General features: G+C 39.0%; 1 protein-coding gene across 4 annotated transcripts in view; it reads left to right on the forward strand.

The window, feature by feature from the left end:
- The window catches only part of ATM (ATM serine/threonine kinase), a 124,308-nt gene that overhangs the window by 7,735 nt on the left and 90,844 nt on the right, over positions 1 to 25,729 (forward strand). For 2 of the 4 annotated variants that reach the window (XM_040976893.1, XM_040976894.1), the window contains exons 2-13: positions 604 to 705; positions 793 to 905; positions 2,365 to 2,510; positions 6,928 to 7,092; positions 11,098 to 11,263; positions 12,642 to 12,880; positions 15,182 to 15,345; positions 16,344 to 16,513; positions 17,915 to 18,286; positions 20,601 to 20,795; positions 22,765 to 22,860; positions 24,537 to 24,759. In XM_040976893.1, the coding sequence (XP_040832827.1) occupies positions 634 to 705; positions 793 to 905; positions 2,365 to 2,510; positions 6,928 to 7,092; positions 11,098 to 11,263; positions 12,642 to 12,880; positions 15,182 to 15,345; positions 16,344 to 16,513; positions 17,915 to 18,286; positions 20,601 to 20,795; positions 22,765 to 22,860; positions 24,537 to 24,759 (2,121 nt within the window). In that variant the 5' untranslated portion in view covers positions 604 to 633. Of the gene's footprint in view, positions 1 to 603; positions 706 to 792; positions 906 to 2,364; positions 2,511 to 3,116; positions 3,181 to 6,927; positions 7,093 to 11,097; positions 11,264 to 12,641; positions 12,881 to 15,181; positions 15,346 to 16,343; positions 16,514 to 16,650; positions 17,008 to 17,914; positions 18,287 to 20,600; positions 20,796 to 22,764; positions 22,861 to 24,536; positions 24,760 to 25,729 lie in introns of those variants that run through there. The other 2 variants (XM_040976895.1, XM_040976896.1) reach the window with 2 other exon arrangements.

A 25,729-nucleotide genomic window follows, 5' to 3' on the forward strand; every position in this document is an offset into this window, starting at 1 on the left:
TTCTGTTCATTTCTGTCTCAATTTACATGTCAGGTTGCTTAGGGCTCAGTGCAGTAAAACAAATTAAACTTTTGTTTTTATGGTCCTGCTGCAAACAGAGCACACCTTTTTGCCTTAGGATACTGCTTTGATGCAATGCTTAGGAATTTCATTTTAAGGGCCTGGCGCAGTTGTCTAGTCTCTCTGGTCCTGCCCTTGCACACCAGTCCCGTACAGGCACTGGTTCATGTTCTGGTGGTCCCGTTTCCCATCCAGATCCCTGCTTGTGGCCTGGGAAAGCTGTCGAGGACAGTCCAAAGCCTTGGGATTCTGCACTCGCGTGGGATACCTGGAGGAGGCTCTAGGCTCCTGGCTTCAGATTAGCTCAGCTCCGACCATTTTTGTCACTTGGGGAGTGAAACATTGGATGAAAGATCTTTCTCTTTGTGTCTCTTCCTCTCTGTGTGTCTGACTTTCCAATAAAAATAAATCTTTTTTAAAAGTTTTGATTTTAGATATGGAAATTAAAAAAAAAAACTATGTCTCTGATCATGTGCCTCAAATTATACTATTAGATCTCACTATATTAATGCCACAATATGAAGTGATTTGTGTGTTTTACAGATAGTAATGTATATTTTGAAGCTCTGAGCCATGAGTCTAGCACTTAATGATCTGCTCATTTGCTGCCGTCATCTCGAACATGAGAGAGCTACAGAACGGAGGGTAATACTATATTACTTAAATTTAATCTTTACTTGAAACAAGTGTGTGATTGGTAACCAATAATTATGTACATGTCCCCATTTGTAGAAAGAAGTTGAGAAATTTAAACGCCTGATTCGAGATCCAGAAACAATTCAGCAGTTAGATCGGCATTCAGATTCCAAGCAAGGAAAATACTTGAACTGGGATGCTGTTTTTAGGTAATTAAAAAAATATTTTTAATTGTCTAGCCTTTTTTCTTTAATATCTATCTCTATTACTTTAATATTAGTTTCATGTGTGTCTGTTTATTGCTGCATTCTATTTGTCATTTTGTACCTTGCATATGAAGCTGGCACCTAGTTATCCAAAAGAATTTCCAAAGAATGTTCATATAGAATGTCTAAAATTTTAAATCATTTGTTCCATTAAATGTCTTTAACATATCTCACTCAAGATTGAAAGAGAATTCCTTTTATACCAAGTTCTTCAACCTTTATTTCAATTATAAAAAATGTTTGACATCTTTAAGTATTGGTTTGATTATAACTGCATGTGCTAAATTTTAATAAAACATGAAAGAGAATAATGCCATATGAGTGCAGCTAAAAGAAACCAATTTTGTGAGTGAGATGTTGAAATTAATTCCTGGGCAGGACTGGCAAATAGAATTGATGCATTTTCTTAAAAAAAATATCTGTTTGAAAGATACAGTTGGGGGTGAAGAGAGAGGAAGAGAGGGAGTAATAGGTTTCTCATCCACTGGTTCACCCCCAAGTAGCTGCAGTGGTGGTACCTGGGCTGTTCTGAAGCCAGGCACTAGGAACTTTTTCCAGGTCTCACTTGTAATACAGAAGGCCATGGACTTGGGCCATCTTCTGCTTCTTTTTCCAGGAGTATTAACAGGGAACTTGGAAGTACCTGGGACTGCAGCCCATTCTGTATGCGATGTTGGCATTGGCAGATAGCTACTTCAGCTGCTGTGCCACAACACTGGCCCCAACATTGACTAATTTTTTTAAATTGAGACAGTTTTTAACCATGAAGTCCAATTATGTCTAAAAACAAATTGCAAATTTTAAGAAAGTTAGTTAAAGTTAATACAAACTACTGAAAGTGTTAAATAAACTTAAAATAGCATTTGCAGTCACAGGAAATAGGAATTTATGTTACTACTTAGAACACATAATCCATTTCTAAATCCAAATTTTTGTGTTAGATGATAAAAAATTTGTATGCATAAGACATGAAAAAGACATGCTTCTCTTCCTTTGATTGTATAGTTTACTAAGCACCACCAAGTCAACTGGCACTTCTGAGAAGTTATGAATATCTTTTAGTTGGATTTCATTCAAGGGCTAAAATATTACCAACAAAATAACAAAAAGGCATAAGAGAGAATTAGAGATATTATTGGCACCGTGTTTTTTCATAAGATGAGAAAACAGAAATTGAATAGAAAATCATGGAGGCTACCGATGGGAAGCTTTGTAGACTAGACTTTACAGTGATGTTAGTGTTAGGCCTCAAAGAAGATTTAATTGTTCTGTCTAGTTGGTTTGTTGAACAAGGCAGGTGGTTAGAAAGACGCTGTTTGTGATAGCATGAAGGACTTTTAGAAATTACAGTACTTCAAGCATATAGTGAATTCCTAAAATTTCATTTTGATTTTTTTTGAAGATTTTTGCAGAAATACATCCAGAAAGAAACAGAATGTCAGAGAACAGCAAAACCGAATGTATCAGTCTCAACACAAGCATCCAGGCAAAAAAAGATGCAAGAATTAAGTAGCTTGGTCAAATACTTCATCAAATGTGCAAATAAAAGTAAGTAAAATTATAAACAAAGAACCTAATCAGTTACTGCTTAGAGAATTTTATCTGATTATAGTAAGGGGACTAAGTATAATTTATAGTTCTTACAATTATTTTCAGTTGTTTTGAGGACGAAGGATAATGTAGCCAGCTAATCCTCTTTCTGCAAGCACTGTCATCTCCTCTGGGCACCATTCATGTCCTGGCTGCTCCACTTTGGGTCCTGCTCCGTCCTTACGGCCTGGGAAGCCAGTGGAGGAGAGCAGCAGTCCTTCAGCCATGAGACAGACCCAGAGGAGACCCAGCCAGTCCCTAGCTTCAGATCAGCTCAACTGTGGCCATTGTGGCCACTTTGAGCGAGTGAACCAGCAGATGGAAGGCATCTCTCCCTGTTTCTCTTTCTCTCTGTAAAATCTGCCTTTCAAATAAAAATAAATCTTCTTTAAAAGAAAAAGTAGAAAAATGAGAGAGAGGTCCCATCAGCCGATTCACTTCCCTAGCTTCCTACAACCAGTAGGAAGGATACAGGCCAAAGCCAGTATCCAAGGTCTTAATTCAAGTCTCCTATATGAGTGGCAAGGAACTCAAGTACTGAAACCCTCACCTGTTGCCTTCCAGCTTGCATGACAGCAGGAAGCTGGAATGAGGAGCGGCTTTAAAACTGGGAATCTGACAATGGGATGTGAGTGTCCCGCATGGCATCTTAATTGCATATTTTATACCTGTTTCTATGTAATGACATGTATATTTAAGATTGATTTTATTCCTTTCAAAGGTAGAGATCTGATGCACTTACACATAGCTAAAAGGCCAGGGCTGGGGTGCAGGGATCCAAGTACTTGGGTCATCCTCTAGTATTTTCTTAGCAGCCTTAGCAGTGAGGTGGATCAGAAGCAGAGCAGCCAAGGCTTGAACTGGTGCCCATATGGAATGCTCGCATTGCAGGTGGTGGCTTAATTTGCTCTGTTAAACAACACAAGTTCCAAGAAATCCAGTCTTAATGACTGAATGTAACTTTTGAAAGCTGCTTTCTTTTATTTCTTAAAAATTTACTTAGAAATGCATAAAAAGAGATCTTCCATCTGCTGATTATTTCCAGTGCAGCAGTGAAGGCTAGGCCATGCCAAACCTTAGAAGCTGAAATTCATTCCAGATGGTGTTCATAGGTAGCAGGGACCCCAGTACTTGAGCCGTCACCAGTTGTCTCCCAAGGTGTGCTTTCACATGAAACTCGATTGTAAGCAAAGCTGGGCTTGGAACCAAAGAACTCCGATATGGTATGTGGGCATCCTAAGTGGCATCATGACTGCTGAGCCATAGGCCTGTCCCTTTTCTCCTTGGACAACTGTGAGAATATTCAAAGCCTCTCTTTTCTCACTGCATCTGTCTACCTTCTGAGAGTATACCAAAAATGTCCTAATTGAATTTTAAGTATGATATCCTTTGAGATGTTTTGGTTTCTTAGTGTGACATCCTTGGAAATACATGAAGATAGCCCTTAAGGTATATCCTGCATCCTCTTCATCTGAGGTAAACAAGCCTCCTTCATCTCAAATGCCCTAGCTTTGCTATTGTTCTGTTCTGAATTTTCTTTGGGTTTATCTCAAAGCTTGGGGCTCAATCTAAGGTTTATGCTGGATTGGTACAAAAGGAAACAGGACTTGAATATTTCTTTTTTTAATTCATTTGGTTTGAAGGTCAGAGTTAGAAGGAGGGACAGAGAAAGAAAAATATCCAGGGACTTATACATCTCTTAGATGGCTCCATGTTTTTACTAATTCATTTAATTTTTTTTTTCTTTTAAGATAATTTATTTTGGGGCCTGATGCGGTAGCCTAGAGGCAAGTCCTTGCCTTGCATGCCTGGGATCCCATATGGGTGCTGCTTTGAATCCTGGCTACTCCACTTCCCTTCCAGCTCCCTGCTTGTGGTCTAGGAAAGTGGTTGAGGATGGCCCCAGGCCTTGGTACCCTGTAACCATGTGGGAGACCTGGGAGAAGCACCTGACTCCCGATGGACTCAGCTCCAGCTGTTGTAGCTACTTGGGGAATGAGCTAGCAGATGGAAGATCTTTCTGTCTCTCCTTCACTCTTTAAACCTGACTTTCCAATAATAACAGCAACAACAAAATACTCATAAATCTTGATAAAAAGGAAGATTATGTATTTTTATTGGAATGTCAGATTTACAGAGATCTCTAGTTGGGACCTGCTAGTTGCATATGGTATGATTCCATTCTTTTCAGTGACTGAGTGAGAGTCCATGGAGTAGTAGATGTACCGCAGTTTCTTGAACCACTCATATTTGGGCGTCTGGATTGCTTCCATGTCTTTACTATTGTAGATTGTGCTGCTGTAAATATAGGATTACAGATCCCCTTCTCATAGACAGTTTTCGCCTCCTTTGGATGTATCTGTAGCAGCAGGATTGCTGGGTCATATGGCAGGTTCGTTTGCAGTTCTCTAAGCACTCTCCATACTGATTTCCATACTGGTTGTACTAACCTGCACTCCCACCAGCAGTGAAGGAGGGTGCCTTTCTCCCTACATCCATGTCAGCATTTGCTGTTAGCAGAGTTGTGAGTGTAAGCCAGTCTCACTGGAATTAGGTGGGACTTCAAGATAATTTTCATTTGTATCTCCCTGATGGCTAGGGAGCCTGAGTATCTTTTCATATGTGTATTAGTCATTTGAATCTATTCTTTTGAAAAATGTCTGTTCATTTCCTTTGCCTTACTAATTCATTCTATAGTGACATTAGCTTCATTGGCATTCACAATCTGCACTGTAACAATGTGCTATGATTTAATTAAAAACTAGAAAAAAATCAGTTTTTTGCCTAGTAAGCAACATATTTCTCATTATGTACATGTACTGTTAATATTTTTAAGAATTAATATATTTAAGCAGAAGCATAACATCTGATGAACCACTGTAAGGAGTGGGCTTTTTGCGTTGCTGAAATGCTAGAAGTGCATACTTTTTTTCAGGAACTCCTGGGCTCACAGTGTATGCTCTTTACTGATAAGGACATAGCTGTGCAATAGCAATTCCCATCTAAGAATCAGAAAAGCCCAAATGTTAGCCAACATTTCATAGAAACATAGATTGTTAGTGAATGGTATATTAGAATGAGATATATTAGAATGATGATGTTCCTAGAGTCTGTGCAACAGTGCTTTATCAATTTTTTACCCTCTCTGAGAGGCCACTACAAGCTTTTGTTAGAAAATAGCTGAAACATCAGAGAGGTACACAGTGTTCTGTGTTTGAATTTGCTCTGAGTGGTAGTCTTACATCCAGAAAAATGATGTGTTATTTGATAGTAGCATTGAGGCTTAATATTTAGTGAGTAAATGAATGATCAACTCTGTAGTCCAACAGAGAAGTTTATAGTATATGATTTTGTAGATGTTAAAGCTCTTGAACATTACTTAATGGAGGATTAAGCCTGTGGATTTAAGGTTGTGAATGGAAAATATGTCTTAAATGTTTTAGACAGATTGAACCTCTTGGCTCTAGGCTCCAGCAGTTTAGGAGATGAACCAACAGATTAATGATGTTGGTGTCTGTTCCTCTCTGACTTTCAAAGAAATAAATCTTTGAAAACAAAACAAAAAATTATGAATAGTAAAAGATAGAATGATTGTTTTTGCTGTTGGTTCACTTCTCAAACGACTGCAGCAGCTGAGCCTGGCCCATGCCGAAGCCAGAAGCCCGGGTTTTTGTTGTGGTTTTCCATATGGATGTTTGGGACACATGTATCCTTACCTACTACCTTGCCAGGCACATTAGCAGGGAGCAAGTTTGATAGTGGAGCAGTAGGAATTCAATTTTGCTGTTTACATTAAAAAAAAGACGCCATTGACAATATTTGAATGTACGTTCTAGTAAATTTTAAAAAGATTTATTCATTTTATTGAAAAGTCAGATACACAAAGAGGAGAACAGACAGAGAGGAAGATCTTCTGTCTGCTGGTTCACTCCCTAAGTTGCCACCATGGCTGGAGCTGAGCCAATCCAAAGCCAGTAGCCAGAAGCCACCTCTGGGTCTCCCTGTGGGTGTAGGTTCCCAAGGCTTAGGGCTGTCCTTGACTGCTTTCCCCGGGCACAAGCTGGAAGCTGGATGGGAAGTGGAGCAGGTGGGATTAGAACTGGTATCCATATGGGATCCCGGCACGTATGCAAAGCAAGGGCTTTGACTGCTAGGCTACCGTGCTGGTCCCTAAAAAATATTTTTATAAACTCAGTCAAATGGGTGGATTTTGCTTTTGAGCCGTAACAGTACTAATTACTAAAATTACTAATCCATACTCTGTGCGAAAGATTAGTTATTTCCTGAATAGACTTAATTTAAGTAGCTGTCATTTCAAAGAGTACTTCATTTATTTTTGTTCAGATTGTTTTAATTAATTTTTCTTATTAAATAGGAGCACCCAGGCTGAAATGTCAAGAACTTTTGAGTTATATCATGGAGACAGTGAAAGATTCATCTAATAGTTCTACCTATGGAGCTGACTGTAGCAATATACTTCTCAAAGACATTCTTTCGGTGAGAAAATACTGGTGTGAAATATCTCAGCAGCAGTGGCTAGGTATGTTTTGAATGTTGTGAATTTTTCCTTTTGAAATGAAATCCTGCCTAAAATGCAACCCAGATTACCTCACATTTTAATAGTGCTTTGTTAAAATTACATAATCTGACCATTAACTTTTTTTTATTATGTATATCTTGAACTATTAATATATCAGGTTCCCTTGTAGTTACTTGTGTGGAAAATTTAGAAGGTAGCATCCTTGGTCTTTGTGAAGTATCTGAATGTTGTGGTTACATAGAATACTGGTAGCTATACTCAACCATGCTTGAAATAGAAAGGAGAAAAATACAGAGAACAAATTCTCATGAAAGTGAAAGCAAGAGTTTGAAAGGAATAAGATTATTATTTGTTAGAGGAAGGAAGTGAAAGTATCTTAGATTAGGCCATTATCAGATTATTGATAAGGTAATGAAAAGTAAATATGTTAGAAGAGAGTACATAAGGCCCATTAGCCTTGTTGACTGTAGAATGAGTCCTGAGGGGCTAGTGTTTCCTGTTTGTAGTTGAGAGGTGAAGAGAACCAAGGGAGGAAGTTATGAAATGTTTCATTTTGTTGTTTCCAAAGATTGTGTAATTCAGAAGATCGCTTTAAAACAGATGTCAGAGTTGATTGATGTACCAGCTTTGAAAATGCTATAACCCTCTGATTGGAAAGTATTTAGACTAAATTTAATGAAAAGATGTATATCTATTCTTTATTACCAGTTTATCACTTGAAAGTGAGACAGATCTGAACCACAATTCTATGAACTAATCAATGCCCTTATTCCTGCATTATGTACTGTTGTTCTCATAGAAATGAAGTTTTGTAAGCTGTTGCACTCATTTTCTGGAGTTGTTTAGGGCCTTCACTTTGCTGTGAATATAGGGCAGGCTGTGTCCCAACAGGGGCCCCCAACAAGCCTGTTGGCAGTGTCTTTTTTTTTCCCCCCCATGATTTATTTATTTTGAAAGTCAAAATAAGAGATGGAAAAAGAGAGCTTCCATGCTGGTTCACATCCCAAATGTCTGTAACAATAGCAAGTGCTGGTCCAGGTCAAACCAATATCCTGATCTTCCATCTAGGTGCCAGAGGTATAAATCACCTGTCTCCAGCTGCTTTTTGGAGGTGGTTAATAGGGTGCTGGATGAGAAATTAACTGGGCCTCAAATTGACACCCACATAGGATGCTGGTATTGCAAATGGTAACTTTATGCACTATACAACAGCAGCAACTCCAAATAACAACCATTTGAAAATAGGATAGTGGTATCTGAAAATATTATAATATTGAGGATATTGGGTATTTTAGATTGTCTGTTATAACCATGGCTGTAACTAAAGCAGTTGGATGCAGATGCCTCAAGTAGCAACTTAAATGATTTGATCATTGGTTTGAAGAGTAAATGTTTTCCCTAATATGTACATTTTTGTGACATTTTTCTGTGAACACTGGGAGAGAGAGAGAGATGTCTTCTGGTTGCTAGTAAATTACCCAGTGGATTCAATGATTGAGATTGAGCCAGGATATGCGTTTCTTCCACGTCTCTCACTTGGGTTTAGGGACCCAAGTGCTTGACTCATCATATGTTTTTTCCCCTAACACATTAATGAGGAGCTGGATCAAAAGTGGAACAACCAGGTCTTTTTTTTTTTTTTTAAACATTTATTTATTGGAAAGCCAGATATACAGAGAGGAGGAGAGACAGAGAGGAAGATCTTCCATCTGCTGATTCACTCCCCAAGTGAACGCAACGGCCAATCCTATGCCAGTCCGAAGCCAGGATCCAGGAACTTCTTCTGGGTATCCCGCATGTGGGTGCAGGGTCCCAAAGCTTTGGGCCATCCTTGACTGCTTTCCCAGGCCACAAGCAGGGAGCTGGATGGGAAGTGGAGCTGCCGGGATTAGAACCGGCGCCCATATGGGATCCCGAAGCGTTCAAGGTGAGGACTTTAGCCACTAGGCCACACCACCGGGCCCTTGATCTTGTATTTTGCATGAAGGTTGCCTTATATCAGAGAGAACATATGTTATTTTTCCTTTTGTGATTGACTTATTTCAGTGTCTGTAGTTGGAACCATTTGGTTGCAAATGGTGGAATTTAATTCTTTTTAATGGCTGAGTGGTAGACCACGGAGTAGAGGTACCATAGTTTCTTTATCCTCTCTTCTTTTGATGGGCATCTGGCTTGTTCCCATGTGTTTGCTGTTGTAGATTGTGCTGCTGTAAATGTAGGGTTACAGACCCCTTTCTCATATGTACTTCATTTTCTTTGGGTATATTCCCAGAAATGGGTTAGCTGGGTCATGCGGCAGATCAGTTTTCCATTCTCTTAACATTCTCCAAACTGATTTCCATAGTGGTGCTAGCCTGCACTTCCACCAACAGTGAAGGAGGGTACCTTTCTCTCCACATCCCCACTAGCAATATGTTGTGATGTCAACTGTGTATGCCATGTGGGTTAGCACAAATTACTAAATTCTGATTTTTAAGTACAAAAAGAGTAAGGACAATGTTCAGTATCTCTGTTACTATCTTTGATATGATTTATTCTTTTCATCTGATCAGGAATCTCATGTTTCCTGCCTGCATCCTGACAGCTGTCTTCCTAATTTGTTAAATTCTAAATTGAGTGAAATTTCAGAACACTTTTTTTTCACACATTATTAAACAAACAAAAGACCCTTGGAGTATACATACCAGGTGAAGTGCTTTGTTAGGCCTCAATGAAGGAACGTGGGCTTAGAGAAGTAGCTTATCTGGAGTCGGGTTCTCACATTCCATTGTGTATAGGTTTTTCTGTCTTAAAGACATTCTTTTATACAATTTAATATTCAGAGTCCTTTTTTATGTTAAATATAAAGCCATTTGATTCTTATTTTTTATAGGCAAGCATAAGTATTCTTTTTGTAACTACAAATATGGATTCTGGATCCAGGAATATAATCAATGATAAATCTAATATACAAAACATCAACAACAGGGCCCGGCGCGGTGGCGCAAGTGGTTAAGGTCCTCACTTTGCATGCCCGGGATCCCATATGGGCGCCGGTTCTAATCCCGGCAGCCCCGCTTCCCTTCCAGCTCCCTGCCTGTGGCCCGGGAAAGCAGTTGAGGACGGCCCAAGGCTTTGGGACCCTGCACCCACATGTGGGATACCCAGAAGATGATCCTGGCTTCGAATTGGCTCAGCTCCAGCCATTGTGGCCACCTGGGGAGTGAATCATCGGACGGAAGATCTTCCTCTCTGTCTCTCCTCTCTGTATATCCGCCTTTCCAATGAGAAAATAATAAAAATAAATCTTTAAAAAAAAAAAATCAACAACAGTAGATTCAGAATGGTCATTAATAACTTTTCTATCTTTAACACCCAAAATCCTGAGTTGTTTAATAAAAGCTTAGTATGGCATATAAATAGCACAGGATACAGAGGAAGAATAAGGCAAAGTACAGAATGAAAATTAGCAAAAACAAGGCATTAAACTACAACCAAGAAGGAAATCACCAAGAAGGTTATCATTTCTGTTTTCTATTCTTAATTTAACCAATTCTCCTATAAGAATAGAATAAAATAGATTCTAGAACAAAATGTTATTATATAATAGGTCGTTTCTGAAATTACCATGCAAAGATAACTATTAAGCTATACATATCCCACATTCCATTTGGTAATTCTTAACCTTCTCTCTCTCTCTCTTTTTTTTATTGCATTGCCTTATATGACACCATTTTTTAGGCACTGGATTTACCCTCCCCTTCCCTTCCCCCTCCCCCCCATGGAAGATTCCTTCACCTTGCTGCATTGCCACAGTTCAAGTTCAGTTGAGGTTCTTTCATTGCAAGCATATGCCAAGCATAGAGTCCAGCATCTTATTGTCCGGATAAGTTCAACGAAAGCCATTTGATTCTAAATCTTTTCGTCTATAATTAACTATGGGATATTTAAAAGTTGTATTCTGACATTGATGTCAATATACTCTGAATTCTAAAAGTCGTAATAGCTTTTTTTTTTCTCTTGAAGAATTATTCTCTGTGTACTTCACGCTGTATCTCAAACCTTCCCAAGATATTAATAGAGTTTTAGTGGCAAGAATAATTCATGCTGTGACCAAAGGATGCTGTTTGCAAACTGATGGACTGAATTCTAAATATTTGGATTTTTTTTCCAAGGCTGTTCAGTATGCCAGGTAATCTATTCTTTTGTTTTGAATTGAAACCCAATTTGATCTTGTTAAAAATGTGTTTCAGATTCATTCACTAAAAATATTGCCTTCTAATTTTGTTTTTAGTTGTTTGCAAGGGTAGGAATATATCTATCTACTGGTTCACACCATGAATAGCATGACTGGGCTAGACTGAAGCCAGGAGCTTGGAATGCAGTCTTGGTCTCCTATGTGAATGTTGGGAATCACTTGAGCCAGCAGTTTCTAGGTCACAAGGTGTGCATTAGCAGGAAGCTGGAATTGGAAGCGGACCAGAACTCAAACTCAGCACTTGGATGTGGAATGTTGGCTTCTTCATGGCTAGGGAAAATGCCCACCCTAAGTTTTCTTTTTTAAAGAGTTATACATTCATTTTGTTTGAACAAAAGAGTTACACACTAGCACCGAGTCAGGCCAGTGTTAGGAGCTAAGAGCTTCATCTGGGTGTTCCACATGAGTGCAGGGTCCCAATCACTTCTGCTACTTTCTCAGGTTTTTTAGCTGGAAACTAGTTCTGAACTGCAGAGACTTGAACTGGCACTTACATGGGATGCCAGCGTAGAAGGCAAGAGCTTTGCACAGTATGCCACAGTGCTGGCCTGCCACACCAGTTTTTTAAATGGGAAAACTCCTGTTCTGAAAAGGAAAGTTATATATCCTCTAAGCAGTTTCATTTTACCTATTTTAAGAATAGATATGGGGCCAATGCCATGACTGAACATGCTATTCCTCTACCTCTAAGTTTGAGCATCCCATTTGAGTGCTGGTTTGTATCTTGGCTGCTCCACATCCCATCTGATTCCCTGGTTGTGACCTGGGAAAGCAGTTGACAATGGCCCAAAGCCTTGGGATCCTGCACCCACGTTGGAGATCTTAAAGAAGCTCCTGGCCCCTGGCTTTGGATCAGCTCAGCTCTGTCTATTCTGACTCATTGAGAAGTGAACCAGTAGATGAAGATCTTCCTGTCCCCTCTGTAAACCTGCATTTCTAATAAAAGTAGATAAGTCTTAAAAAAAAAAGAATAGCTATATTAAAAATAAAATAAAACTGTCTTCAAAGTAAGAATTAATATTGTGTATGTGGCTGACATGTCATAATATGAAACATTTTATGGTGACTTGTGCAAATCAACTTTGTAATTTTAGAAAGCAAAGCCATTTGAAGTAGTCTCAGCACAAATCAAGGATGAGTTTTTGCTGCTGTTGCTTTTGGTGCTGCTGTGAATTTTCTCTTGGAGTACTTTTGAATCTGGTAATTGGTTGAAAATAACCTTATTTTTCAATGTACAGCTTTGTTACTATTCAGTGTATGCAAATTTTACTCCTGTTAATGCTAAGTTGAATTTGTATGTTTTCTGTCACAGGCAGGAGAAGAGTTCTGCAGGTCTAAGTCACATCTTAGCAGCCCTCAATATCTTTCTCAAGACTTTGGCTGTGAATTTTCGAATTCGAGCTTGTGAATTAGGAGATGAAATTCTTCCTGTTTTGCTTTATATTTGGGCTCAACATAGACTTAATGATTCTTTAAAGGAAATAATTGTTGAATTGTTTCAACTGCAAATTTATATTCATCATCCAAAAGGAGCTAAAACCCAAGAAAAAGGTAAGAATTTTTTACTGTAGTTGAATCTGTTTCTTCAGTCGAGGTTTAAGCATGAAGTCACTGTCCTGTGGGAGTATAAGCCCTTCTCCATTGCTCTGTTTTCGTAATATATGCATGATGAAAATTTCACACATTTTTAGAATTTGAGGCAGTAGTGGTAAATTATACTATGCCTTTCCCTTTTTTTGCTAGGGTGCTAGGTGAAATACACACACTTCTGAGACACCAGCTGTTTGCTATAAAGCTGATTATGCCCTGATAATTAGTTACTTAGAAGTATGTTACAGACTTTTGAGAATAACTTTGAGAGGAAAGAGGATTTTATTGGTCTTCATAATGCTTTTATTTGGAAATGAATTAGGTTAGGGGGCCCAGTGCATGGGCTTAATTGGCTAATTACAAGCACAAGGATCTCAAATGGGCACGGATTTGTGTCCTGGCTGCTCCACTTCCCATCCAGCTCGCTGCTTGTGGTCTGGGACAGAAGCAGAGGATGGCTAAAGGTCTTGGATCCTGCACTCAAATGGGAGACCAGGAAACATCTGCTGGCTTCAGATCACCTCAGCTCTGGCTGTTGTGGTCATTTGGTGAGTGAACCAGCAGATGGAAGACCTTTTTCTGTAAAATCTGCCTTTCCATTACGAAGAAATAAGTACTTTAAAAATGCTAATAAATTGGACTGAAAACAGCTCATCAATTTATTCGATTCCCAAGTGACATACATGTTCATTATTTCAAAGGAATAAGAAATACAAAATGGAAATTGCTGTCTTAAGCATAATAGTTGCTCCAGGCCTCTTTACTGGGAAAACTAGCAATGAATCACTGTCCATTGCAGATTTCTTAATGTTTTTCTTTCACTAAGAGTATTGTTTGAATGGTTAGTCTTAATGAGTAACCAAGAACTTTATCAAGTGGGACTAGAGCTTTAATCAGCTCTTAAGCTTAGTCTACAGTTACTAGCTTTTGGACAAAATCAAAGGTAGTTTGGGATTTTATTAAAGCTACATGCCTCATTGTTTAGTAGCGAGTGAAATGGAAGGAAACTCATGTAACCTTTTTTTATTATTAAAATAGCAGTGTAGTAACTGTAATGGAGATTATCATATCCAGATGTGAGGACACTATGCAGTATGCATTTCTACTTCCAGACTAAAGATGGACTTCCAATGAAACTGTTTACTATATCATGACAATAGGATGTTGAACTCTCTGCCATTGTCCATGTCCGCAATGATGGACATATGACTGTGTATGAAGAACTATACTATAGTAATGATATAGGGGAATCCAGTGAGCAGAGGAAGGGGGGTCTTAGGGAGGGTAAAAGAAAAATCCCAGGACTGATGGAACTGTATCATAAAATGATGATAAAAAGTAAAATTAAAGAAAAAATTTATCATTCTCTAGTGTATATTGGTTTACATGTATAGGTAGTCCATGGAAACACTGTGTGTGAAGGTATGCTGACATTTGAAAGTTTTTTTGTCGTCTTTTTACTATTATGAAGATCAGGATCATACATATTTAGGGCTTTGGGTTAGCTGCCTATTTAGAATGAATTGAAAATTAACAGAATGATGTAGCAAATGTAGTTTCAGGCTACACTAATGGATTTCCTACTATGTTGCTGGTGGTAATTAATGGCCTTATTGTTCAGCATCCTGGACAAACTGCAGAAGCCATGTGTTTTTTTCTGAGTCTCCCATGTGGATGCAGGGGCCTAAGAGCTTGCACTATCTTCACCGGCTTTCCTCGGCTTTCCTCCACCTGCTGCATTGGAAGTGGAGCAATAGAAACATGAACTGATACCTATACAGGAAGCTATTGTTGCAGGAGGAAGCTTATACTGGACCAGTTGTGGCTTTTTGTTTTATTTCATTTTATTTTATTTATTTTTTAATTGGAAAGTCAGATATACAGAGAGATTTTCCATTCGCTGGTTCAGTCCCCAGGTGACTGCATCAGCCAGAGCTGAGCTGAGCTGATCCGAAGCCAGGAAACAGAGCGACTTCCTGGTCTCCCACACAGGTACAGGGTCCTAAGACCTTGGGCCATGCTTGACTGCTTTCCCAGGCTGTTAGCAGGGCCGTGGTTGGAAAGTGGAGCAGCTGAGATTAGCCACTGGGCTGTCACACTGTGGCCAGTTTATCTAAATCTTGTGGAAGAATTTTGCAAAATATATTGCACTGGGCCTAACCCTTTGTGTTTTAATGTTAATGATGTATGTTAGTAGCTGAGAGAGTTGTCCATGCAAATGGACTTTATGTATGAATTAATTTTTAACGTTTTGGATTTTAGGTGCTTACATATCAGCAAAATGGCAAAGTATCTTATATAATATATATGATCTGATAGTGAATGAAATAAGTCATATAGGGAGTAGAGGAAAATATACTTCAGGATCTCGAAATATTGCTGTTAAGGAAAACTTGATTGAATTGATGGCTGATATTTGTCACCAGGTAAGTAGAAGTCTTGTAAACATTATTATATTACATATTAATTTCCCTTTATTTGGCTTTTTAAACTTTATTTTTTTAAAAGATTTATTTATTTATTTTTGCAAAGTCAGATATACAGAGAGAAGGAGAGAGAGAGAGAAAGATCTTCAGTCCGATGATTCACTCTCAGGTGTCTGCAAAGGCCAGTACTGCTCCAATCCGAAGCTGGGAACCAGGAGCTCTTTCAGGTCTCCCCTGTGGGTGCAGGGTCCCAAGACCTTGGCTGTCCTCAACTGCTTTCCCAGGTCATAAGCAGGGAGCTGGATGGGAAGCGGGGCTGCCGGGATTAGAACTGGTGCCCATATGGGATCCTGGTGCGTTCAAGGCGAGGACTTTAGCCGCTAGGCCATGGCGCCAGGCCCTGGCTTTTTCAACTTACGTTCTAACAAAATGTCTATGAATGTGCTATGCACCTATTGCTTTCCAAAGAGCTTCTTTTCTTCTCTTCCTCTTTTCTTGTCCTTTTCTCTTTCTGCCTATATTTGGGCTTGGTGACTTAATCCTTACTTTTCAAGTACCTGGATCTCATATGGGTGCCAATTCATGTTTCTGCTGCACCAGTTCCCATCCAGTTCCCTGATTGTGGCCTGGGAAAGCTGTTGAAGATGGCCCAGACTGTCGGGACCCAGAACCCGTGTGGGAGACCCAGAAGAGGCTCCTGGCTTTGGATTAGTTCAGCTCCAGCCATTGCAACCATTTGGAGAGTGAACTAGAGGGTGGTAGATCTTTCTTTCTCCTTCTCTCCATTAAAAAATAATAATAGAAAATTTATTTTTATTGCAAAGGCAGATTTACTGAGTGAAGGAGAGGCAAAGAAAAAGATCTTCCATCTTACTGTACTATCATATGTTTCTATAGTTTAAATCTTGTTTGTGTTATTTTTATATCTTCTACTAAACTTTTTTCTGAAACAGGATTTGGAAGTAATCCTGACAAAAAGGCTAATGTTTATTTTACAGGTTTTTAATGAAGATACCAGGTCCTTGGAGATTTCTCAGTCTTACACTATTACGCCGAGAGTATCTAGTGATCACAGTGCACCTTGTAAAAGGAGAAAAATTGAATTAGGCTGGGAAGTGATAAAGGATCATCTTCAGAAGCCCCAGAATGATTACGATCTTGTGCCGTGGTAAAATGTTGTTTTAATCACTGACCCAAGAGTTTCTTTCTTTCTTTCTTTGTTTTTTTCAGAAAACCTGCAGTAGAATCCTTTCATATCATTGGTTTGGACTAAGTAATTTATCTTGTCCTAAACCAAGTATTACTAAAAGGAAATGTGATTGTCAGTTATCAAGGATGAGTCACAGTATGTGACCATGGCATGGAAAAAGGGTTGTGAATATCCAGTAGTAGCATTTTTCTTATGGTACTGAGTTGTGTATGTTGGCACTAGTATATTTTAGTATGTATATCACCTTGTAATCAGATTTAAAGATTAATTCCAAAAATCCCAGCCTCACGTCCAACACTGTTGGAGCATGATAAATCACCGCTTGTGACTTACATTCTGTATTGGAGCACTGGTTCAGTTCCAGCTGAGCTGCTTGCCATCCCCCTCCTGGCTGTCATGATTCTGGAAAAGCTGTTATCAGCCCAAGGAATTCGGCTCCTATCAACAACATAGTAGGTCTAGATCTAGGCTTCTGTCTTAGCCTGGGCCGACCCTGATCACTACAGTTATTTGGGGAGTGAATGTTATTTAACCTTTCAAATAAATGAGTGTATATATTTACGTAACAGATACCACAAGCAGTGTTGAGCTTATTTTATGAAAAAGGACTATTTTAATTCCTGATTTGTGTTTTGCTTACTCACATCTGACATTTAAAAACACGAAGAAATTGTGTAATTCTGTGGAATCTCCGTATACTTGTTAAGTCTTTGGAATTTCTACATTTCAACTTGTTTGCTTTACCAAAAATAAAACTGGAACCTAGAAAGCGTAACATCTTTCCCCGAACAGAATTGAAACAAACATTTATTATAGTTTTCCCCGAACAGAATTGAAACAAACATTTATTGTAGTCAACCTTTTGTCAGTAATCTTGATATTAACCATGTTAATGGAATGCTTAAATAGAATTGAGTTGAAAGAAAAGTGTAGTGATATGACGTATTGTTGAAGCTGAAATAAGCTCATGTTATAGTTGAGAGAGCCTGTTTGCACTTTTATAATTTTCCTAGTAAATTCGGTGTTACTTATGGAATAACTTGGTATATGTCAATTGTTAGGGGTTTAGAAATGTGTTTCTTAATTCTTGAGTCATACACATTGTAGAGAATTACTGGCAGATATTCCCTACGTAATGTCAGGAAAAAGCAGAGTTTAAGATAAATGTGGGTTACCCAATGAGGCAAGAGATTATCCGTCTTTCAGCCACTATAGGAAGTAGTTCATAGTAAATATTACATTGAATGTGATATTATTGCTGTTTTAATTAGGTTATTGCAGGCTACCTTGTCTCTCTATATTTGTTTTGTATGAGATTAATAGAAGAGAATTTTTTCAAATTATCTTTATTTTTTTTAGGCTGCAAATTACAACCCAATTAGTATCAAAGTACCCTGCAAGTTTACCTGACCATGATCTGTCTTCATTACTGATGATACTGTACCAGCTTCTCTCTCAACGACGACGTGGGGAACGCACACCATATGTGTTACGATGTCTCACGGAAGTTGCATTGTGTCAAGGCAAGAAATCAAATCTAGAAACCTCACAACAGTCAGATTTGTTGAAACTCTGGATCAAAATTTGTACTGCTACCTTCCGTGGTATAAGTTCTGAACAAACACAAGCTGAAAATTTTGGTTTATTGGGAGCCATTATTCAAGGTAGTTTAGTTGAAATCGACAGAGAATTCTGGAAATTATTTACTGGGTCTGCCTGCAGACCTTCTTGGTAAGTTGAATATTCATTGTATCAGATTTTACAGATAAATACACTCTAGTCATTTCCATGAATTGTTACGTAAGTTAAAAATACATTAAATTCTACTTAATTGTTTTGCTGTTTGGGAAAAGTTTATGCATGAATGTGAGTCTAAAAGGTGGAGAAATGGGCCTGGCATAATAGCTTGGTGGCTAAATTCTCATCTTGCACGCACTGAAATTCCATATGGGTGCTGGTTCATGTCCTGGCTGCTCCACTTCCCATCTAGCAGTAGAGCCTGTCCCAAACCTTTGGGACTCTGCACCCATGTGGGAGACCTGGAAGAGGCTCTTGGGTTCTTGGCTGTGGATCAGCTCATTTCCGGTTGTTGTGTCCACTTCAGGACTGAAGCAGCAGATGGAAGATCTATCTTTCTGTCTCTCTTTCTCTACAAATCTTCCTTTCCTACAAAAATAAATAACTTTTATAAAGTGGAGGAATTACAAAATAGCGTCTTAAAAATATCTTCTTTAAAGAATTATAAGGGGTTTAAATTTATCTGTAATTTATAACTGTCCAATATTTATAAATTTTTTTGGATATTAAAAACTATCACAAGAATTTATGTAGTGGGCCTGTGCAATGGCACATATGTTAGACCTGCAGCTCTGGCATCCTATATAAGCTTTGGTTTGAGTCCAGGTTGCTGGTCCCTTCTGGTCCATCTCCTGAAAGCAGTGGGACATGACCCAATTCTTGTACCCATGTGTGAGACCTGAAAGAAGATTCAAACTCCTGACTTTGGACCAGTCTAACTCTGGCTATTGCAGCTCTTTGTGGAGTAAACCAGCAGATGGAAGATCTCTCTCTTTCTGTTTCTACTTTTCTCTGCAAATCTGCCTTTCATATAAAAATAAAATAAATGTTTCTAAAGAAATTAAAAATGTTTGTATGGGCTCGAGCTATGGTATGGCCCCCTGCCAGTGAGTGCTGGCATCTCTTACGGGTAGCAGATCAAGTCCTAGCTGTTCCACTTCTGATCCAGCTCCCTTCTAAAGAGCCTGGGAAAGCAGTTTAAGGTGACCCTGCTGATCAGGCCCTTACAATCACATGGGAAAACTGGAAAAGGCCCTAGGCTGTTGGCTTTGGACCTGTGCAGTTTTGGCTATTGTTGCCACTGGGGAATCAATTAGCAGATAGAAGATTTTTCTCTTTCTCTTAATCTACTTTTCAAATGAATAAATAATTTAAAAAAAGATTTATTTTTATTGCAAAGTCAGATATACAGAGAGGAGGAGAGACAGAGAGGAAGAATTCCATGTGATGATTCACTCCTCAAGTTTCCGCTATGGCTAGAGCTGCACGGATCCAAAGCCAGGAGCCAGAAATTTCTTCCAGGTCTCCCGTGTGGGTGCAAGGTCCCAAGGTTTTGGGCCATAGGCAGGGAGCTGGATGGGAAGTAGAGCTACCGGGATTAGAATTGGCACCCATATGAGATCCTGGCACATTCAAGGCGAGGACTTTAGCCACTAGGCCATTGTGCCGGGCCCTAAATAATTTTTTAAAGGTAGTAGCAGAAAAGCAGAAATTCATTTATACCAAGGAGTCTTTGTAAATGCATTCAGAATCCATTGTTTTTCTTTTAGTCAGTACAACTTAAATTAATATATGTGCCTGGTACAATCCTTAGCTTTGATAAGGTGGTGAGAAATGAGTAGACAAGGTGTCTGCCTCTCCAAGAGCTTATGTTACAAGAAATAACTGTGTGTGTACGTATTTGCATATACACATACATACATTTTTAAAAGACGAACTTGTCAGATCTGTTGCTTCATTTCCTAAGTGCCTATCATAGTCAGGACTTTGCCATAGTCAGATGAGCCGTCAACGCATGTGGTTCAATATATGTGACAAAGACCTTATTACATGAACTTGCTACCTCCCACTGTGCGTTAACAGGAAAGTGAAAACAAAGCAGAGCTGTAATTTGATTCCAAGCACTTTGATAGGAGATTAGGGATTCCAAGTAGCATCTTAACTGCTGAACCAAATTCCTGATCCCAGAGAGCTTGTTGTTTTTTTTTTCTTTTTTAAATAATTTAAATATATTTATTATTTACCACAGTACAATTTTGTGACGTAAAGCGGGTCTTCTCCTCCCCTCTCACCATCCCCATTTTCCTCTTTTACCATTTCCACCCAAATGATCACTGCAGTATATAGTCCCTTAGTAAGTGTTACCAGGTAAACCTTCTATTTAAAGAATCATGACATGGTAAAGGTACAGCCAAAGGCAGAAAATCTGGGAAATTTATCATTCCGTTGTCTTTTGTTTTTCTGACAGTTCTTCAATATGCTGTTTGGCTTTGGCAATGAGAAGCTGCATCATTCCGGAAGCAATACATACAGGATTAGAGTTAAGTATTTGTGAAGTAAACGGAAGTTTCTCTTTGAAGGAATTGATAATGAGGTGGATCTTATGTTATAGACTAGAGGATGACTTAGAAGACAGAACAGAATTATCCCCAATTCTTCACAGGTAATTTCATTTTATTGGTATGCTGCTAATTTTTTGTTTGCTTGCTTGCTTTAAGATTGATTCATTTTTATTGGAAAGGCAGATTTACCAAGAGAAGAAAAGGCGGAGAAGGATCCTTCATGCACAGATTCACTCCCTAAATGACCAAAACGACTTGAGCTGAACTGATCTGAATGAGCCAGGATCCTCTTCTAGGTGTCCCGCATGAATAGAGGGTCCCAAGGACTTAGGTCATCCTCTACTGCTTTCACTGTCCCTGTGCAGTGAACTGGATAGAAATGGAGTGGCCAGGGCACAAACCTGCACCAATATGGATGCTGGCACTTGCAATTAGAGGATTAACCTGTTGAGCCACTTCACCTGCCCCCTGCTTTTTGTTTGTAAAGATTTGTTTATTTATTGGAAAGAGTTACAGAGAGGGAGAGATCAGACATCGTACTTTAACTGATTGATTTCCCAGATGGCCACATCAACCAGAGTTGGACCAAGGAACAGCAAGAGATTCATCTGGGTATCCCACATGGTAGTGGAGGTTCAAACAGTTGAGCCATCTTCCACTTCTTTCTTTCCTCAGGACTTTAGCAGGGAGCTGGATCAGAATTGGACCAGCTGGTGTTGTGGTTGATGATGCAGTTTCTCAGAGTTGGTCCTAATTATTGAATCTTTTTTTAAACTTTGTTCTATGTCTTTGTACCTAGATCATTTCCTTTCTTCTTCTTCTTTATTTTTTTAAAATATTTATTCTTATTGGACAATCAGATATACAGAGAGGAAGAGAGACAGATAAGAAGATCTTCCATCCACTGATTTACTAAGTGGCCGCAGTGGCTGCAGCTCTAATGTTCAGAAACCAGGAGCGTGGATCCTCTTCCAGGTCTTCCATGCGGGTGCAGGAACCCAAGGCTTTGGGCCATCCTTGACTGCTGCAAACAGGGAGATGGAGGGGAAACAGGGCCACCAGGATTAGAACCTATGCACTTATGCGATCCTAGTTTATTCAGGGCAAGGACTTTGTCCACTAGGCTAGTGCACCAGGCCCAGGGCCAGAGCTTTTTAACCACTTCACATATATATTTTTTTCTTAGGTCAGGAATCAAGAGAAGATTTATCTATCTATTTAAGATTATTTTATTTTTATTGGAAAGGCAGCTAAACAGAGATAGAGATCTTCCATCCAATGACTTGCTACCCAAGTGGCTGTGATAGCTGAAACTGAGCCAATCCAAAGCTCCAGAGCCTCTCCTGGGTCTCCCACACGGATGCAGGGTGTCAAGGCTTTGGGCCGTCCTTGACTGCTTTCCTAGGCCTCCAGCAGGGAGCTGGATGGGAAGTAGGGCTACTGGGACTCGAACTGGCATTCTTATGGGATCCCAGCTTATTGAAGGTGAGAACTTTAGCCTCTAGCCTACAATGCTGACCCCCTAGATCATTTCTAAAGTTAAGATTTTTCTTCCCGTGATATTATGGGAATGTTCATGACGAGTGTGCATACAATTTTTCAGCATTTGTTGTTATCTCTAATGCTGTGCGAATAGATCCGTGTATCTGATAGAGGTGAGTCCTGGATCCTCATGCACATGAGAGTATCATGAATGAAATATTTTAAACTGGACGGATGAAGAAACAATGGAAAGAAAATAGCAAAGGGAAAATAGCTGACCTTTCCACAGATGGGATTAGAACCAAATGATGACAGGAAACCTGTGAATACTGGTGATTTTAGCTTGATTTCACAATGATACTTAGAAATATACACTTGATGTGCTTGCAGAAATTGTTGGAAATGAGCATAATGTGATAAGTATTCTTACATTCTTTTCAAATGGTAAAAGGTACCTGAAAATAATTTTAACTTAGAATCCAAATTTTACAGGTCAAAATTCATAGCCAGGCATAAATGTTGAAATTTTGAGAATTATTTTTTTATATCTTTACATCCCTTAAATGAAGCTTTTGCTTTTCTTCATAGTAATTTTCCTCATTTTATACTGGAGAAAATTCTTGTGAGTCTCACCATGAAAGACTGTAAAGCTGCAATGAATTTTTTCCAAAGTGGACAAGAATGGTATGTTGTTATCTTAAAATATAACTTTAATTACAAAGATACTAATTGTACTGAAGTACCAGCTGTATTGTAATAATTATTAGCTAAATTGATTAGATAAAAATTGTAAGTGTGCTTAAGGGAAAAAGTTTAAAATCAGTGATTTAAAGGTGTGATCTATAACATTAGATCAAGCTTATTCTGTTTCAGTCTGTATGATATATTGTGATAGTTTATGGAAAATCGATTATCTAATGGAAAATTAAAAATTAAGTGAGTTTTTTGAAAATCAGGTAGAATTCAATTATTCATTTGAAAAGTAATATTACTTGGGTGGGCGTTTAGCCTAGTGGTTAAAATTTCAGTTGAGTTACCTGAGGACTGTATCTGAGTTCTTGGGCTTCATTATTGATTCTGGTTTTGCTCTAGCTTCCTGCCAGAGCAGATCCTGTAGGCCCTGGAAATGAGTCAAGTGTTTGGGTTTCTGTCACCCATGTGAGATATCGCCTGAGTTCTGATTGCTTCCTCCTGGCAGCTGGTCTCTTGTGGCCATTTTGTTAATGAGCCAACAGATAGGAGCATTTTTCTGTCTTCCTCTCTTTGATCCCCTGTTTCCTTCTCAAGAAATAATTATTGAAAACAAAAAATATAGAAACCTAGATTTTAATGGATTTATCTAAGAGGCTAATGTTTGCCGTTGTGACTGGAAAGAACTCACAGGCATGACTATATCCCCAAGATCATGCAAGATGAAAAAATCCTACCATTTGGAGAAATCAAAGATGAGAAAAGAGATTTGTTCATCAGTAACAATATGCTCAGTGTTTATATCCAGTGTTACAATATTTCTGAATTTGCTTTTGAAACTTTCCTCTTGTTTCCCTTTTTATCTTTTTTTTCCCCCAAAAGTTAACTTATTTTTAAATGCAGAGTGACAGAGAAATAGAGAGGTATCTGCTGGCTCAGTCTCCAAATCAGATCTAAACCAAGAGCCAGAAACTCTACCTTAGTCTTCCACATAGCCCCTCATCCTTTGGTTTCCCAAGTTCGTTAGCAGGAAGCTAGATCAGAAGAAGAGCAAGTAGAACTGAAGCACACCCAGCATTGCATTTGGCACCTACACTCTCACAGCCTCGGCCCTACTAAAATTTCTCTTGTGTTTCTTGCAGTAAAATTTGTTACTGAGTAATCAAATCGATTTGAATCAAATTTTAAGATTTATTTATTTTTTATTGGAAAGGCAGATACATAGAGAAGAGGACAGAAAGATCTTCTGTTCACTGTTTCACTCCCTGAGTGAGCACCATGCCTTGAGCTGAGCTGATCCAGAGCCCGGAGCTTCTTCCTGGTCTGCCACGTGGGTGCAGGGTATCAAGGCTTTGGGCCGTCCTCGACTGCTTTCCCAGGCCACAAACAGGGAGCTGGTTGGGAAGTGGAGTAGCCGAGATAAGAACTGGTGCTAATATGAGAATCCTGGGCATGCAAGGCGAGGATTTAGCCACTAGATTTTTGCACCAGTCCCAGTCCAAGTCAGTATAAAATTCAAGGAAGAGATTAATTTAAATGAGAAGCAATCCACTGGATAAGTATTATCTGATTGATGTTATCAGTGTATTAATGTTTTCCCTTATGGCATTATGTTAGTGTATGAAAGATGCAATATTAGATTATAAATCAGAAATCTTACTCTTTTGAAGTGAGCACCAAAAAGTTAAAGAAGAACCTTCATTCTCTGAGATTGAAGAACTGTTTCTTCAGACAACTTTTGACAAGATGGATTTTTTAACTTCTGTGAAAGATTGTGCTGTGGAAATGCATCATCCCCATATGGGGTTTTCAGTTCATCAGAATCTGAAGGATTCATTGAGCCGCTATCTTCTGGAGTTATCAGAACAGCTCCTAAGTAATTATTCATCTGAGGTGAGATTTTTGGAAAAAGCACTAACACTTAACATTCATTACTGCTTTAATAAACTGTTAAAGAAGTGGTGGCATAAAAGGGTTTTTTCCTTATTTTTGAAAAAAAAAAAAAAGAGTGAAGGAGAGACTTAGATCTCTCATCAAATGCTCACCACAGACAGACTGAAGCCAGGAGTCCTAAGCTCTGTCTGGATCTCCCATGTTAGTGGCAAGAACTGAATACTTCCTCTTCTTTTTTTTTAGTTTGGGAAGTAGAGCGATGGAGAGAGGAGAGCTCCTCCATCTTCTCATTCTCTTCAAATGGCCACAGTGCGTGGAGGGTTGGTCAGAAGCCAGGAGCTAGGAGTTTCTTTTGCTTCTCCCACATGGGTACAGGAGCCAAGGACTTGGGCAGCCTGTACTGATTTCCCAAGCCATAAGCAGGGAGCTGGATTAGAAATGAAGCAGCCGGGCCTCTAACTGGCACCCATATTGAATGCTAATTCTGTAGCAGGAGTCTTAGTGTATTTCACCACCCATTTCCATGACAGTGTATGGTTGTAACTATGGAAAGCTTACCATTTAATTAAAAAGCAGCAAAGAATGGTAATTTTGAAACCTTTTACCAGGAGTTCTCATAAAAGGGAAAAAAATTGGGTATGTTACTAGGGAGTAGTTCGAAGCTTGAACATAGGGATTTTTTTTAAAGATTTATTTTTATTATTTATTTATTGGAAAGGCAGATATACAGAGAGGAGAGACAGAGAGGAAGATCTTCCGTCCGATGATTCACTCCCTAAGTGAGCGCAACGGCCGATACTATGCCGATCCGAAGCCAGGAACCTCTTCCGGGTCTCCCATGCGGGTGCAGGTTCCCAAAGCTTTGGGCCGTCTTCGACTGCTTTCCCAGGTCACAGGCAGGGAGCTGGAAGGGAAGTGGGGATGCTGGGATGGAACCGACGCCCATAGAGCATAGGGATTTTAATATGAG

The sequence above is a fragment of the Ochotona curzoniae genome, unplaced genomic scaffold (genome assembly GCF_017591425.1).
Source record: "Ochotona curzoniae isolate NIBS_2020 unplaced genomic scaffold, NIBS_Ocur_1.0 contig_2723, whole genome shotgun sequence".
NCBI classification, from domain to species: Eukaryota; Metazoa; Chordata; class Mammalia; order Lagomorpha; family Ochotonidae; genus Ochotona; species Ochotona curzoniae.